The following is an 18,754-nucleotide window of genomic DNA, read 5'->3' on the forward strand; positions in this document are numbered from 1 at the left end:
TTTTTCATTTAAAATAAATTTACCTTGTCTTTGACAAACATTTTCTTTAGTTGTATAATAAAACTTTTGAGGTTTCTTTTATAAGATATTTTGAGGAACACAAATATAAGACAAAACAAATTGAGACTTTGATAATATTTGAAAACATTTCTAAGTTTTGCAATCTGTGAATAAATACTGGAACTTATGTGCTTGAGTGTAAGTTTCCTTAGAAACAGACTTCAGATCTGAGAAAAGGAATTTTCTGTTAAGGAACCATATTGATTTTAGTTAGACTCTTGTCCACACAGAAGCCTGTGGATCTGGATAGGCAAGTCAAGAAGTTAGTATTACAAATACAAACCAAACTAGTCGCATCAAAACAGCGAGACATAATCCTATATGAAGACATTAACTAAGGGGATGATGAATAAAGGAGATTAGACTAAATGCGAATCTAAATAATCTGGATTTGAATATTGCACAGCTAAGATTCCCTAGGACACAAGGTGCTCATCACCAGTTAAAACAGAAATTAGCCTACTATACCACATTTTATTTAATTCCTTCTACCCTTCTCTCATCCAAAAATACAGAAATCATCCAAAGAAACTACTGTGGAAACTATTTGACATATCTGAAAATGAGAAACGCTCATGGACTGCAAAGTTTAACTGAAAATAAAGGTGACCATTAATATAGAAATTACACTAGGCACAGACTATACACGATGCCTACCTTTATCATTATAGTCTTTTATTCTGATCCAAGTTAACGTTAGATATTGCAGCTTGGTGTTTTTACCAACATTAACAATTTTTGACATATACTTCTTATCAGATCAATTAAATGTCTTTTACTTATGTTGCTCTTCCAACCCACTACTATGGAGTGCTTAGCTAAGTCAACTATAATAGAAAATTAAATGTATGTTCTAAGTTGGTGTGTGATCAAAGACATTCCACGTGTCTGGAACAGTTACAAGGAATATGGGCGGAACAAGTCAAGCTTTAGATGTTAGATCTAAGTAAGATCCATCACATTAGAAGCTGCTGATCTGCTGGTGAAAAACAAAATTGATTTCTGCCAAACTCTGGGCCAATATAGGTCACCTCACATTATGCAATAAAGTTATACTACATAATAAATTGTAAACTGAGGTAAAGGAGACACAGTATTTAGGGTGACGAATCTTTACACGAGAGAAAATTGACTGAAGAGGCCTAGCACTCAGCTAGACTGCAACATCACACTGGCAGGATATTAAATGAAAATTTCAATCAAGGGAACAATATCTCATGAAAGCTACAGAGATACATATATTTAAGGTTGTGTTTATTTTTACTGTATATATCTGAATACCACCTAATTATTTTCATGAAGAAATGCTAAATGGTTAGAATTCAGAGGGAAGGTCTACCTTCACCATGAAGGCTGCAAAAATAACGAAAGACCAATCTGTTCTAGGTTGTTTCTCCCTGGAAACAGACCAGGATGCTTGGCAGTAGTAGGCCAATCTAAAGAAATTTTGGAATCATTTCAAATGAGGTCAGGATTGGAAATAATGACAGTGATCTTTGCCAAATCTCTCTAAGCAACTATTGGTAGTGGCTTTGTTACAGAAATCTACAAACAAATCCTATTTTTAACAGGGAAGAATGGAGAAAGTTGAAACAGATTCCAAGGTCGAAAGTCTATGATCTTGTTTTGAAAGACTATGTCAAGATTCATTACACAACATAACACAGGACAGGTAATCAGCATTACAATTAAACTGGACTACAGAGTTTGGATGGAAATTTTTCTTCAAATGATATATATTCCAGTCTACACAATTTGAACATGTTTGTGTTCATATATGGAAGAACTTTTTTTTTTTAAATACGAACACATGAAGTAACAACAATTGTAAAGCTGTCAGTGTTGCTTTCTCACAATAAATGTCTAATTACAACAATTCAGATTGTATTAAACTTTCTGCTGTTCCTCTTTATAGATTAGAATAGCTTAATTTTTAAAAGTGAAAGTGATTTTAAAGACTTTTCCAGTAAGCTGATGATTTAACTGTGACAAGCATAGGACAAACTCAACTCACTTTTTCCACATATTCAAAAACTAAGTATAATTTTCCTCTTCTTCTGAAGGCTTCCTTCAGCTCCACTATGTTCTCCTGTTTCAAAGTGCGAAGCATTTTAAGCTCTCGCAAAGTGGTTTCTTTGACTTCTTCATTTTCTAGAGTGCAAAGTAAAAGTGACAGAGTAGAACTTATTAGAAAACAAAACAAAATGCCCAAGTAACAAGCGTTATAAATCTTTATTTTGAACCCCTGATTAAATTCTCCATTTCTAGATATTACAGAAAAAAATGCTTATTTTTCAGTGTGGACTCTCTCTGCAGCCTGGATGCTTCTGCACTGGAAGAGAGGTAACTGGTGACTGTACTATCATTATGCAATCCTTACAGATTTCCCGTGACTATCATATAGGTTTTCAGTGGCAAAAAAAAGTCATAAGAAGCAAATTATTTGCATTTCTATCTTTTCCATTATGAAGAGCACTAATATGCTTCAAAAATATGCATATACGTGCATCCTCCACCTGACAAATACATGTCACGCGCATGAAGCACTGGCAAGGTCAACAGGTCCTCAGCAGAAACACTGGATTGCAAAGCTCATGTTTGAACAATGTCAAAGAAGGCTATTTGATTCCAAAATAATTTTATTCTCCAAAAGCCAGGACAAATTTTAAGACTGAAGCACAGATCTGTAAGTCCTCTAAGTTTCCCAACAAGGCTTTCAATGGAAATTCAGCAATGCAGGCCAGTGTAGCAGCCACAGAGGGCAGTAGAGCAAGTACTAATTCAATGAAGCCTTGAATCTGATTCTGAGGAGTCAAGAAACTTAACTGTTGTTCTGACAATTTAGTTGTCTGAAAGTTGTTCAAGAAAGGAGGAGTGTTTTACTAAAGCTTCATACACTGCTTATCATCAATGGGCCCTGAACTGATTGCGTTCTAAAGGTTACTACCAATGAAATGTCAAGTAAACCAGATTATATTAGGTTTTATTTTTCATTTAGTAAAATGAAATCCATTAATTCACTAAGTTTGCCCATGCACATGTAGAAGCAGAGTTCTTAATCTCTTAGAACCATTATCCACAACAGAGGGCTATTAAATTGGATATGATTCCATAAATTCAAAGCTAAATCACATTTGCAGGTCATGTACCACAAAGACAGCCAGAGACAGAGGAAAAAAGGAAACAAGGAAGAGAAGTTGTTTTACCAAGCAAGCAAAAGGCAAAAACAGGTTTGCAGGGGAGAGAGTGTAACACAAGTCATGCAAGCGCATATAATCATCATCAGAAGAGACAAAAAAAAAAAATTGAAGTGTAGCAGGAGGGAAGAGGAGAACAAAATACTATCATCACAAATGCTTTGATTAAAAAATATATAATTTAGAGTAATCTAAATCATTTCATTTTAAAACTGAGTGCTCAGTGTTGGCTTGCATCAGCCTGATTACATAATTTCATCTATAACCAGACACTCTTTCCAGCACATTTAGCATGCATATGTCAAACAACAGCAAAAATTCAGCGAAACAAACATGCCAATAGAAACAATTACAGTATATTCGGATTTCTAATGAACCACCATATTAATGAGACAGATGTGAAATGGGCTGAATCAAATCCATCAAAAGAACTTCTGTCATATTTCCAGAAACTTGTAAACAACTATCTACAACTCTGAAAAGCAGTCATCAGTCATGCAAACTGATATTACGTAATACTCTTGGAAAGCCAGACATAACAGTAATGTTGCATTTTTTGTTTCCGTTTTTCAGTTAGACCAGCTAATATAATAATCCTATTTAGGGCCTAATACTGAGAGTCATTGCCTAGGATCTGTACTGAATAACTGTATCAAGTTCCAAAAAGCAATTCTGAAGTACTCTCATGACCTGGTCAAGATGGTCACCACAATTAAATTATCTCCTACATTCTTTTACAGGGATTTAAAACTGATTTCTGAATAGCAGAGCTAAAAGATTAATCAAATATACTCTTGGAAGTGTCTGGCAAAATCAACTGCAAAGCAAAGAGTTTGCATTGCATAAAACAACAGACACAAATCTGACTTTGCTGTGCATAACTGACTGAAAATTACAGTCCTTGTAACCAACCACACCTCCACGGCCACCAGCTATCCTATAACAATAACAAAACAAGAGTTTGCTGAAGTAAAGCGGCTGCTGTTTCTTTAAAGCACATCATTAGCTTTCAGCTAAAGCCTTGGTATATGGCAAATCATCTGCATCGCCTCAGACTGGGATGACTTGTCTTATTACTTCATACTTGGCTTCTCCTTCTGTTTGTGCTAGTCCATTAGGGATCAGGGCTAGTTTCTGATGTACGCAAGGTAGACAGTTGCTCTCGTGATTCACTGCCAGTTTTGCCTTTGATAGGTTACTTGGATTCACTGTCCCCCAACAAGCGCAGGTCAGAGAGCCAGTCTTGTCTTGTACAGATATTTGGTTTTATTACTGCTGGGTGAGGAACAGGTGTGTGCAGCACTGGCAGTAATTTCCATGTGTCCTGCTTTCTGCCACCCACTTTGCCAGCAACAGTAAGCCTTGCAGGAGTCGGCTCTTCCCCCGTCTCAGCAAACTCAGCAACACTGAGGAGTACACAGAGGCTGCTGTGAGGGGGCAAAGAGCAAGTTTCCTGTGGCGAGTGGAGCCTGCTGAAGGGAGGGCAGAGCTCTGCCTCACCACCCAGCTCTCTCAAATCCTCCACCAATCCCTGAGAGCTCCCCGATTCCTCTTCATACCACTGAACTTCTTGGTGACTTCTCTCAGTCTCCTCCATTTACCCCTTCAAGTCCCCCTAACATTTAGATTCCCTCCCACAGATGCAGAGTGATAAAGCCCAAAGACTCTTCAAGTCAGTACCACAAGAGAAGTTTTTGCCATTTCCTGATCCCATCCAGTCTCCAAGTGGTAGATCTTACTACAGTGTATGGCACCACAATCTCAGCTGTATCAAGACAGATACATCAAGAAAGAAAGGTAGTTATCTAGTTGGAGTGTATAATGCAGTCCCTAGGCAGGTATAAAGGATCAAGTACCTTGAATATTCACAGAGCCAATAAATCATTATCATTTTCAAATCATGTCTTGATGTATGAGACTTCTTATTTTAACTGGAGAGACATTAACAACGTAGTTATTGACATGAAAGGTTAAGCAACAGCAAAGGTTACCTTCGCTGTCTTTGAATTTCTTGATAGCCACAATTTCATGTGTCTCCTGTAAAACAAAAGCAAAGGGAAATGAGCAAGATATGTTGTGTGTCTTCTCTTTGTTCTTTTTCCCTCCTGAGCATCAGACAAAGAAAAAAAAGCATCCAGAGAAATTTCACAACGCAAACCAAAATTAATTAAAAATCTGGTAGATACCTCAGTGATCAGGCCAAATGCAATACAAAACCACATGTAGCAGATACATCACAATTAGAAACCCCAGTATAAAAAAACAAAGTTAAATGCCAAAAATTCAGATTTAAATACCTTGTACCAGATAACAATTAAATTTTCAGAAGAGTTGTTCCTGTGACTCTTGTTGCTTAGTTATTCTGAAAGTCAAACAACCCTTTATGTGACCAAAGTATGAGTGTGGGTGCTTATCTTTGTGAGCTGAAATGAAAATACTGTACTAGCACATGGCTAAGGCTTACAATGAGACCTGTAATTTCGGTTGCCAAAAGGTTTTGGGTTTCAAAGTTCAAATATCTACACAGAACACGATATTAGGAAAGCAAATTCTCTGTGCCTGCTTAAAAAAAAGGTTCCCATCTTAAGGGAAGCCTATCCCAAACCAAAATCACTAATTGCATTTGAAAGTCTTAATCTGTGCTTACTATATGGTCATAGGTGACAACGTCTTAATGCCTGCCTGCCTTTGCATTCCTCTAGTATTCTCTATTCTCACCAAACCTGATCATCATAGGTCACACTTTTCTCTTAATTTAAGACATTTGTCTTATTGTGTGAGCAGGAAAGCACTCAGCACATGGCCAAACTATAGTTAACATGACATGACTAGTGCAAGTCTGTTCATACTATGATGCAGCACCTGAATTTTAGTAACAGCATGGCGAAGAAGCTTTAAGGTCACAGACTAAGGACATGTGAGCAGACAGGCAGTAGGCTTCCTGGGTTACTTGACAAGCTAGATCTAGTTTACACACCTTTTGCAAACATCACAGTTTTCAAAAAAATAACAACATCCCACTATTAATAGCATACAAAGGCTGGATTGGAGAACAGCTATAAACAAGTGAAGGCCTTCTGGAATACCTCAAGACATGTGCATAACCAAGTACTGAATAACACAAACATCTACTCCATTTTTCACTTCAAATCATCATAAAACATGAACCTGGAAAACACCTGATCCCATTTAAAATAAAAGCACACGGAAAGACTACTGTAGATAGTGAATAATGCCTTTTAAGGCCTTTAAATGAAAATCAGTACTACTATGAATAAAAATAAATAAAAATGAGTTTGAAAACAAACATAAGAATATATGTGTGTGTGTATAATTTGCATGTTTAAAAAAACCATCCTTCAATCATAACTCATAACATCTATCAGAAAAACTGGGAAGCATTATGTTGTGTATTGATTTAAGTGACCAAACTGTATCTACCTCATATTGAAGAAGCTTAGTTCAGCAGAAGCAGCACATGCTACTAAGTCTTAGAGAGGATTTGCATTGCTTTTCTGCTACTGAAACCTACCCTTCATATACACTGGTCTAATCTGAAGGCTGAGAGACTTCAAAGGTCCAAGTACTACCCTTTGCTCAACCAATTTACAGAAGAGCAAAGAAAAGGATGCCAGAACCGAGGACATAATATGTATTTCAGGTTCAGAGTGATTCTGAAAGGCTCGTATGCAGCTTTTATGTCACTTACAGTTCCTAAATATTTTTGTTTCAGGAAGCTTATAAACTGAATGGTCTAAACTAAACTGATCAGACTATTTTACCAATTATATTGTTACTACTAAGTTACAGTATTGTTATATTTATTATGTCTAACTATAGTAATAGTTACCAGCACTATGAAGGAACACTGCTAAGAGGGTGAGTGCATTTAGCTTATTTGACTTTTAGTATCTGCTGTTAGGTGCTTTGGCTAATTAAGCCTCCGAAAGGTTTCTCAGAAAAGGAACACCACAACTGCCCTCAAAAGCCTCTGCTGACTGCAACATGCCTATGTTTAGACAGCGTGCATACACCACTTTGCGGATGAGCCAAATTAATCCATTACCATTACATTCCTATTTCACATGAAGGAAAAGAAAAATTTGTAGATGTTTTGACAACCATCAGAAGGCTGTATTTTTATTCTTGAAGTAGTGGTGAAGTACACTGAAAGCAATGTAGGAGTTAAAAGCTGTTGCCCCACACAGACAGCAATTCTGCACCATTCAAGAAATCTAGTCCATGTGGCCTCTCTGCCATATGCTGCTGTCCCTGATGTGTATAGTGAATGTGGTTATTCTGGAAATTAAGTTTTAAAAGCTCTTGGGTCACAGTCTTGCAAAGACTTATGTAAGATATGCTATCAAACATCCTGTAGGGTTTTGACTATTCACAGTACTTAAAGCACAAGTGGCTCTACAAAGAACAGGAACATGAAGACTTTAGCAACACACATATGGAAGAAAAAGTTATCCAAACAGTTCAAAATACTGTAACATTTAAGAAATTTTCATTTGGAAAGCTTTATCACAACACCAAAATGAGACTTGACGATAGGTGCTTTAAGGAGTTGTACTAGTAACATTTTGTTCCTGCTTAGGGAGGGACATTCTTGTCCAGTTTTTCTTGAAGGACTTCATCCTATCTAAATGGCATTCTCTAGGAATCAGCTACTTGTGAAGCAGTCAAGCCAAAGCTAAAATGGATACAAGGATGCTGAAGATTACTGTGCATAGATTTTTAAATACAATGCATCTGCTTGTCACAAAGTCTGTAACTTCCCTATAATGTGGAACATCTTCAAAATGCTAGGGTTTGGGAGTGCTCCAGCAGGCAGAAGAGAAAATTGAAGCTAAGCGCATGTTTCCCATTTCTTGGTCGAGTGCTCTAAACCAACTAAATAGTTTATATGAGGTGACATAAAAATGGTAGCTCCTCATCGATCACGTTTTAAACTAGTTTCCAAAGGAAGAATCCATTGCAAATGCCCTGTTTGTCTATCTCTCCGTTTGCCATCACCACTAGCAATTTTGAACGAGACGTCCAGTTTCAACCAAATTTTACAGAGAAATACAAGCTTTAAAAAGAGAAAATTTCAAAAAATGTTCTCAAATTTGTCAGCTGTATACAGAATATCTTTTCTTGGGGTAAGAAAGCAGTAAGAACTCAATCTCCTACACATTGTATGATGTTGCAGACAAGCAGCATATGTAGCCTGTGCAACTAACACGCATAGCTTTTGATCAGCCGTTGTACATAATTGTCATTTACACAAACTAAGACAGAATGAGATTGGAAAACATGGAATAAATTTTGTATATGGACCAATTCAGCAGGCATACAGTAAGGGTGGTAAGAGTATGCTTCCTGGATCAGGAGACAGATGCTAAAGCTGTCAGATGATGCAGGCCCAATCTGAAGTTTCAAAGAAGGACTGACATGCACTAGGTACAAAGCAAACAGACACCACATCGCTAAGCCCTGAGAAGGTGGACAGAATGCAGGATATGAAGAAAAGCAGCTTTGAGCAATGAGGGGGTTCAACAGTGAAAATTCACATTCCTGTGGGAATCTGAAAGGTTCTTTACAGATCATTTTAGACTTCGTTACTTAAACCTTTACATAAAGGTCCTTTTGGAGATCAGAACTCTGCTCCTCAAAACCAGGCCAAATTGCAATTCTCCAAAATAGAATTGTCATTCTCTAAAATACTTTTTTTTACATTTCAAAAGGCTTTTTTTCCAAGACTCTAGTCTGAAACAGAACAGTACTGAAAACAATGTTCAGTCTAATTGTGGAAACCCCCCTCAGACAATAGCTCAGTATCCAACTCCTAGCATGGAAAATTCTCATATCCAATTAATGTATTGTCTAAGTGGATAAGCTGTTACCAGTTTAATCAATGTTTGAGACTTCAATGAATGTTAAGGAAAGAAAAAACTCAGGTAATCCTAAATATTTTGTGCTCTTTATGAAGCACAGGATATCCTTTCTGATCTTAAGTAAGTAGTACTTACTACTACTAGCTTATATAATGAAGTATGAAAACTAGAGTTCACTTAGCTGTAGTTTTGCTTCACTCAGCTACATTTATTACTAAGCATCTCATTATCTTGCTCTACTAAATAATTCTGCCCTCAATATTTCACTTTACATTTTGAGGCAACGGCAAATTTGCAAATGCACAAGTCAAATCTCTCAGCATTAGTACTACCTCTGCTTATTAAGCATGTATATTATAAACATTCTGTGTTATAAATCTACAGGAAAAGCATTGTTTTACAGTTAAGTATGCAACAACAGATGAATGTTACTGAAAACACTTTGTGTAAAAGTTAAGGACATACAAACTGATTATTCAGACTTCATGACTATGTGTCTAAAATGGGGCAAAATGTCTCATCTCCACGTACAGATCTGCTAATACCATTTAATAAGGGGAAGACAAAAATTTTTTCATTCATGTCTGTTCCATTTGCTTTAATATAGAGGAGGAAGGAGATACTTGTTCACAGAAAATAGATATCTCCAGTACTGGAGACGGGAATGACTGCATGCCAGGGCTCAATCCTTTCCTTTACATCAAAATATGCATGGGAATTGCTTCTGGAGAAAATATGGGATTTATTGTCTATTCACTTAGCCACAGATGAGAGGTGAGTATGCTTATGGGAGCAGAGCAGTTCTCAGAGATCTTCTGCTAGCCACCCAGAGATTTCTCTCCCAAGTTTCCTCACAAGATTGCAGCACCTGGTATTTCCTCTCATCAGTATCAAACTAGAAGAGTTTCCTTATTCAAAAGCATTTCATTTCATTTAAAGGATAGAGGTCCCCTATTTTTCCGTTGTCTCTACGTATTATATATGACATGACAGTGCTTTTCCAAAACAGCACAGGAATGTATCTCTGTTGTTTTCTAGAAAAATCCTTGATGTTAATGATGAGAGTATGCAAGGAGAAAGGCGCTCCTCAGCATAACTCATCTTAGAACTGTAACCATTCTCCTCTGGAAAGAGGAACATATCCTACCAAACTATATGCTGTTCTTGAAAAGACATGATAAAAAAATCTCTTCAAATGTCTCTCCCGATTTTTTTTCAAAGATTTCTGTTAGGACTTTGTTTTCATTTTTCTTTTGCATAGCAAGGAAAATTTGACGCAAAGCATAGGTACACAAAAAGATTCTTGAAAAATAGGTAAGATTATGTCCTTCAGAAAGTTACATTGTTCAGCTATAATTTTACTGCCTCACCTTATATGATTACAAGAACTTCTCAAGCATGGGTTTCTTTTAAGCAACCAGAAGAATAAGTGTTTATAAAAATCAACAAACATGAGTAGAGATAGTGACAGTCAATACCGAGCGTGTGCCATGGAGAAGCAGCATGTTGCTGCCTTTCCTCAGGCGGTGCTGCTCCAACAATATCTGGTACATCACATCAGGGTTTTATGCTGACATATCAATTGGCATATTAAGATATGATATTGCATGTTCTGTGACCGGCTCATGTTTTCTGTCTGTATGAGACTATAAGGCCCCAAAGATAAATGCGTGCTTAACTTCTGCTAGAAAAAGTTAAATCAAATGCATTCTCTACTCATAGATAATATTTACGTTTTATAAAAATAATTTAGAAGCAAGCAAGAAACTGTGAGTTGATCCTCACCAGTCCATAATTACATTCACATAATTTAGTTTGCCGCAACAAAGACACACACTAAAATATCAACAAAATTCAGCCAAACATATCCGATGGCTAATGTCTTTTCTGAACAAAGTAGTACACTTGTACTTCACCTTGCATAAGCATTATTATGTTCTTCAACATTTAAGTGTTTAGAATAGATCTTTCAATAATCTTGATTCTAGCAAAAATCACAGAATATTAAGCAATCACCAGCGAGGCAACGGAAGCCCACAAAATCCTTACAAGATAGTAAAGCATTTATTTTTAATGAGTTGCTTAAAATGAAACTTCTAAAAAAACAGCAAATTCATTTCTCAAAGTTATTCTCAAAACAAGAACACAAAATATTAACATTTTAGTCAGTATCAATCAATGTATCATAAATGCAACGTATGTCATAACTAAAGTCTTTAAACTTAGGCCAAGCTACCTCACAATGCAAGTTCCGAGAGGTAACAGGCATCATTACCTGCATGTAAATCAGGCCCTTAAGACATCACCCAGACACTGTCCTGATTCCATCTGCATTCTGCCTTAAAACATTGCTACATTTGGACAGTGCTATCAGATCAGAACACAGCTTCCCGTCTTCTCAACATTTCTAATATTATGGTGCTGGCAATTTTGCAACATTACTTTCAAAATCTAGTGGAGCATCTAGTGGAGCATATTGCTTACACAAAAGAAATGTGCAAGATGATGGATTCAATTTCTTTTCTCAAACAGTTTGGCATTGGGAAGTATAAGTCATAGCACTGTGTATTCTTGTACACCTAAAATCCTTTTGGTGAATTTCCCTCAAGAGGTGTTCTGCTGTTTTAATCTTTTATTTCTACCTTGAGAAAATTGTAACTCTCCTATTTTTCAGTTTAAAAAACCACACTTGGTTTATCTATGAAATACCACTCTCAGCATAGGAGAACTTTCAGGAAATTACTTCCTAATCCAAAAGTCCTACTTATTTTTAGGAAGAGACAGAGCCTCTGGTAAATAATGACAGAACAGTATGTCTGAGTTATCACAATGCCTTTATTTACTGGAAAATTGATTAGAATTTTTCCAACACATACTTGTTACAGTTTACTTTAGAATGAATCACCACAAATCAATTCTATTTCTCTTGAAAGTAGAATGTTATTTACTAACCAGCTAAGTGCAGGAGAAAACTCTTAACGGAACAAAGATTTATATACTTCACATGCCCATTTTAAAGAAGACGGCCACACTGTCTCCTAGTTAAGGAAGAACAAAAGGAAGACTACAGGAAGCTTAAACCACTCTGGACCCACTAGGAAGATTTCCAAGGAGGAGTAGCTATAAAAGTTCAGCTATTCTACTGGTGGAAGAATCATAAGAAAAGGCTGAAACCTGTAGCTACCAGTTTGTCAAGAAACAACCAGTGAGCACGTGCAATGATGGAAAGCGACTTTTTTTAAAAAAATGCAAGCAGATTAAAACAGTTTCTATTATTTCTTTATCCATGTCTTTCATAAACACTTGCAATAACTGTGTTGTCTGTTCAGATGTTATGAGTAAATGCTTGCATTACCAATTTTACTTATCTGGTTTAAATCCAGTGTAATTCAAGGGAATCATAAACAGCAAGCATTTCTCACCCAACCGTCGGACAAATCTGTAAGCCAAATGAGCGGCCCATCTGTATCCACCGGCTTACAGATTGGGGTCCTCCCTTTGAACTGCCCCAGCTCCCAGTGGCAGGCTTGAGAGAGCCCAAAGGGTCCCTTTTCCACTGGTAGCAGAGGCTCTCCAGATTGCAGTAAGCTCACAGGTTTGCAGGATGGTTGGGGCTGGAGGGCATCTCTCAACCAATCTTGAATGTCTCCATCCCTGGAGATATTCTGAATAGCCTTTGAGATATTCAAAATCCACCAGGACAAGATTTGGAGCAACCTGCTGTAGCTGACTCTGCATTGAGCAGTTATTAGGAGGCACACCTGAATCCTGAGAGGAGTGCATTACAATGTATGCATTTTATATTCTTTAAAAACGTGAAATTTACCGATTTATGTTTTTCCCCCCACCTCCACTTTGCACAGAAGTTACAAAGACTAATCTTAGCCTTGCAGGCTAGTCCCTCCCACTTTCCTTTCAGATTAGCAGAGGTGCACAGAGTGATTCAGAGAAGGACTAAGGTTAAGGTGCTCTCAGTCACCTCTGCACAAATGGAGGAAGCGACTTCCCCAGACTCCCAACGAAGCACAGGGAGGCTCATCTCTCTGGACTGAAGTTAGCTCTGTGCAAATTCTCCCTGCCTCCTCTTTTACATTATGCTGAATGCTGGCTTTTCATAAACACGGAGAATTAGCAGTTTCTTTAACCCAAGGTTATAACATTAGCATTTAAGCAGTCCCACAACCCTAAAATACTACCCTGAAAAGAATACTTGAAGGAAGTGAACCCGCTCAGTATTTTCTACTAACTACCAGGCTGATGATAGTGGTTAGCTTTGAAACTTTCATTGTTCCAAATGGGTTTTTCATATTTATTCACAATTTTCTCCAAGCAAGAAAGTAAATAAGTATTCCCAAAGAATTGGTAAAATAGTGTAATGAAAAGGATCTTGAATAAAAAGCAGCTTTTAAATATTATAAATGCAGCTATTCTGGCTTTTCATGGTAAACTAGTATTATTGTAGTAATTTTTTTTATAATCTGGCCCTCATTTCATCCTATTGTAGCACTTATCTATATCATTTTACAATTTGACAGTATTGTTTAATCCCAACCCTAGATGTAAAACAGAACCCAAATTCAGTAAATGGCTATAAAATTTTTCTGATATTGAAATGTCAGTAATAGTAATTTCACTTTCAGACTCCAATCCTCTTCCAGTTCTATTTGGTTTTTTTTTGTCTGTTATGACTGGAAATTGTGAAAATTTGGGGAATAAAAAGAAAGCTATTTATAAATAGCATAATACTGCATTGGGCAGATACCAGCATTATTTATTTACTTCTTATAGCATAATCTTGACACTTGGAATACAAATGGTAAGAAAAGTGGAAAAAGCAGGAAGACAACCTGTACTACCTTTATGGCTTCCTTTAAGATACTGCTGACTCCATAAATACAGAGGTCAGCAGGATGTTTGTAATTACAGTGTATTTCTTAATTCTTTGTTATTTCTAATGTAATGCTCATTTCCCTGGGCTCCTTGTAACTGAAGAGTAGGTAGAACTTATTGGAAAATATTTCTTTGCTTTGTTTGTTTGTTTGAAACATGCATCAGTGTCAGAGTCTTCAGTGTTATTATTCCAGCTTTGAGCATCAAAATAATTTCAGCGTGATTGGCTACTTCTGAAGTTCATCACAGTTCAAGCTTTAATTTTGAAATCTCTACTTCTGCAATTGATACAAATTATTTTTTATCTGGTACTTTCACATTTTATTTTTTTTTTCTTTTTTTTCCTATCAACAGTCTGACAGGCATTTTCTTTAATCTGTAAAACCAGCCCTACTACGAACCAAAGGCAGACCTGTCAAGAAGGTTTCAGAGGCTGAAACTCTTCAGGTGGAATGCAGTTTCAGATTAAGACATCTAAATTCAGAAACCTGCATGTGAGTTGTATGTTCAAGCTTCTACTACAACAAGCAGAGCTGGAGAGCTCTAAGTTGACCAGTCACTGAAGACATGATTCAGTAGCCTAAACAAGAGCATCTAGCAGCATTTAAGATTCCCTAGTGATCTGTAACACTTGCATGGTATTGGCAGAAATGACAGAGGATTTTTAGAGATGTATACCTCCTAAAGGAGAAGGCAGAGGTAAGGCATAGCATCCCAGGTATCGCCAATAGCAGTAGGACCTTATGCTTAGGCAACTGAAGCGCACCTTTCACCCCCAAAGCAGCATGAATTGAACTTCCCTCTATTCCTTGACTAGATTTCCATTGACTACAGTGGGAGTTTAGACACTTGCACAGGTACATACATACATACCTAAATTTCTATCTTAATCATGTTATCTTTCCAGGTCTATCAGCACATGAAAAGAAAATCAAATCAAAGCACATATTCAGCTTAAGCATGTACGGGAAATGCATGGAAATCACATTTGGATTTTCCAATCGTGGGTAAAATAAGTTGGAGTGGGGTGGTTTTTTTGTTACTTTTAAATTAAAAATTGTCCCTTCTCTTTTTATCAAGTACCTCCCGCAGTCTCCACAACCTTTCAAAGACAATCAAGAGCTGTCCTGCTGCAAGGACTCTGTAACTTTGGATGCTGCCTGTCTGGTCCCATTAAACTGTATGGGCTGAGTTCTCTTCAGTAATTCCCAACTCAATCCTCAGTCACTGCTGGTAATTAATCTTCTTCCTCAGCTCTTTCACTAAGCATAGAGACCTGAGAGACTTCGCTGGTGAAGACCAAGGCAAAGAAGGCACTAAGCATCTAGACTTCATCTGCGTCTGCTGTCATTAATCTGCCTGCCCCACTCAGCAATGGGCCCACACTTTCCTTGTTCAGCGTTTCAACTACCAAAGTAGCAGTAGAAGCCCTTCTTGCTGCCTTTGCAAGTCTCAACTCCGTCTGAGCTCTGGCTTTCCCTACTCCACCCAGGTCCACCCAAGCAATGTTTCTAGATTCCTCCTTTGCAGCATAACTGTGCTTCTACCTCCTGTATACTGCTTTTTTGCATTGGAGCTCCATCATGAACTCCTTGCTTTCCTAAGCCCTGAGGTGGGTCCTTCTTGCACTTGAAGAATGTTGTTCTTAAAGGACTGCCAGCTTTCCCTTGCCTTTTAGAGCTGCCTCCTATGAGCTCCTCACCTACCACTTTCTTGAATATTCTCTGTTCAAGGTCTGCACACTGTTGCTTTTCTCTCTCAATCCACTCACAGTCTTGAACTCCACTATCTCATGGCCATTGTAGCCAATTATTATAATAATCGGGCTGGCCCTTCCAGCACCTGTATCAAGGAATTCTCCCCAACATCCCTCATAAATCTCTGGGACCACTTACATCCCACCATGTTGCCCTTCCAGCAGATGCCGGAGAAGTTAATGTCTGCCATGAAAACCAGGGTCTGTGATTCAGAAACTGCATCAGCTGTTTAAAGGTGGCTTTGCCCACTTCTTCACCCTGATCAGGTGGTCTACAACAAAGTCCCAATACAATGCTACAGTTTCTAGTCTCACCTCTTAATTCTGAACCACAGGCTCTCAAACACACTGTCATCCATCCCAGAAAAGTCCTCCATATATCTGAGACACTCCTTCACACAAAGGGAAATGTCACCCCTCTTTTGTCTTTCGACTCCATCTTTCCTGAAGTGCTTGTATCCATCCATCATTAAGCTCCAGTATTAATTCTATTTTAACAATTTCTAAATACTAAGTAAATTTTTGTTTTAGAGTGCAGGCCAGAATAGGATTTCCCAAGCTTAGTTTGCTCAGATTACCATTATCTTAGAAAGAAAACTTATCTATTTTGGTGCTGAAGAAAAAAAAATTAAAAATAGCAGCAGTTACTGTCATTTCCATGTGCAGACTTACACAGGAGGTTTGTCCTAATTTTAACTTTCCCTCTCACATGGAAATAGCAGCTACAACTCTGTATTCTGGAGTGGCCTTTAAACCACCAGAGGTGGTAATCTTCTATTTAGATATCAAACAGCCATTCCAGATCTGGCCTGGAGCAGAAGCAAGAGCCATCGTTGAGGTTATTTTTGGTTTTAATAAGTTAATTTGAAAGAGAGTATATGTTAGTAATTATAAGCTTTCTGTTTCTGGAAGGAAGCCCAAACTACAGTGTTCTTGTCTAGAATCCCAAAGATGAGTAGTTTTATGTTCAGTATTTCCAATTTTAAAAAAAAAAAAAAATGTTTTATGGGGCAAAAAAAACCCCAACAGTTTTCAGTTTTTTGGGCACACAAAATAGCGTAACACTATCTTGTCCAGGCAATTTAATAGGTAAAAGGTATTACTGAGTGTAACCAACACCTTTGGTAATCTAGTCTCAGCTTGTTGATAGGTTTGGCTGTGGAGCATTTCATAGATGCCTACAGTAACCCTAAGAATGATCTGCCATTCCATGTCCGCTCTGTCATGGTATCTATTTTCTCCTCAAGTAGCTCTAAGGCTCACAAATGTCCCTTTCATATCTTTCAGATATTTAATGATATTATTTTAGTGTTTTTCTCTAGGGAAGGGATGACAAATTGAACAGGAAATGCCACCTGTATTTTCTAGCCTCTGTTCTTTGGCTACTTCTTCCATTAGACAACAGTATTATAGAGAGAATTTTCCCCCCCCCTAAGGATTTTGTGGCATTTACAAACAGACATCTTTTTGCTCTCTAGTTTTTTTTCCTCAATCAAGAGATATTTCTGCTGACATTATGCTCTTATCAAAGCAAATTTCTAGGGCAATCTTACAACAGGGAGAGCTCTATATGTGCAAGTTGTTACTATTTTCTTGTCCTCAATTTTTTAATTGTTTTAGCATTATAATAGAACAAGATCATCTTTCCTGATGTTTTATTGACCAGTTCTCCTCACTTTTGATTCTTTCCCTACCAGCCTGATGGATGCTCTACAGAGTGCTTAGTCAGTGCTCCTTCCTACTTCCCATTTCAATTTAGCTATTTTTTAAAAAAAGTTTTTTCCAGTCTGTATATTGATACAGATTTCAGTGAACACCTTCATTTCTTCTCAGTGTTTCTACATTCAGGTTTGCAGAGACACAAAGGCTTTTCTTCTCGAGGATTATCCAGACAGTGCATTCTTTGGACAATAAGAGAAAAATTCTTGTCTCTTAAGAAAACTGCCATTTTGCTCTGCCAAGCATTTAAAACTGCATTCCTTTTAGAGATCTTCTCTTTACAGAATACCATTAAGGATTAAAATTCAATCCAAACTGCTTAAAAAAAGACAGCAGGCAAGATTCATACCTCAAGCACATAGAGATTTTACTGATCACTGTTGCAGAGGTCAGAGGAACAAGAGGTTTACCTCTACACAAGTTGCATGGTAATTTAGTTAACTTGAGCAGTAGAACGTACATGAGGAAATAAAGGAATCTGCACCCAAGGAAGACTTCTGTTACTACTATTAGATGAAAAAGAAACAGCAGCTAAGTCTTCATAAAAATAGCATTTCTACAGATGAAATTTCAGTTTTGGAGCTCAATTGAGAAAGAGAGTTTGTGGATTTATTTCAGGCAGTTTCTGTAGCATCCAAAACCTCATGACTAGATCAGTATATTTTCTTTCATATCTCAAAAAGGAGAAAAAAGTCTAAACATCACACAAGTTCCAGGAAGATTAAAAAAAAGCTATTCTAGCAAAAATCCTATCTACAGACAGGACTATCTAACACATCCCACTTTTAGATCTTGCACACAGACATGTGCTTTTGAGCCAGGAAAAAGATATCATGCAGAATTTAGGTTCTCTGTGAAAGTTTGCCCAAATGTGACAAATGAATAGTTTTTGGAAAAAGGGGAAGGAAAACAGTGTCTTGGATCTTACCAAGTTCATTGTCCCAAACACTGGAAACAATATGTGGGGAAAGGAGTTTAAATGCAGAATGGAGAGCTAACAGCCAGGGAACACATAGGCTAAAGAGATTAGAAAAAGAAGGCAGACAAACACAGGTTAAAAACAGATTGGAAGAGAGAACTGGGATAAGGCACCTGGACTCAGAAGTTAGTATTAAAACCAGCATAACAAATAAGCAAATGAATCTGTGAACATCTTAAATTTTAGTGGAATCCAATTTTACTGCAGGCAGAGGAATGGTGAGAATTCAGAAATAGCTGCAAACCCACTAAAACCACAGATGAGTCTCATT

The 18,754-nt window shown here is 37.3% G+C and overlaps 1 protein-coding gene across 1 annotated transcript in view; it reads right to left on the reverse strand.

Moving 5' to 3' along the window:
- Positions 1-18,754, reverse strand: part of CDKL5 (cyclin dependent kinase like 5) — an 84,218-nt gene that overhangs the window by 46,318 nt on the left and 19,146 nt on the right. Inside the window, 2 exon segments of the mRNA XM_068425456.1 lie at positions 2,075-2,211; positions 5,249-5,294. Of these exon segments, the coding sequence (XP_068281557.1) occupies positions 2,075-2,211; positions 5,249-5,294 (183 nt within the window).

This window comes from Nyctibius grandis, chromosome 2 (assembly GCF_013368605.1).
Source record: "Nyctibius grandis isolate bNycGra1 chromosome 2, bNycGra1.pri, whole genome shotgun sequence".
Lineage (NCBI taxonomy): Eukaryota > Metazoa > Chordata > Aves > Nyctibiiformes > Nyctibiidae > Nyctibius > Nyctibius grandis.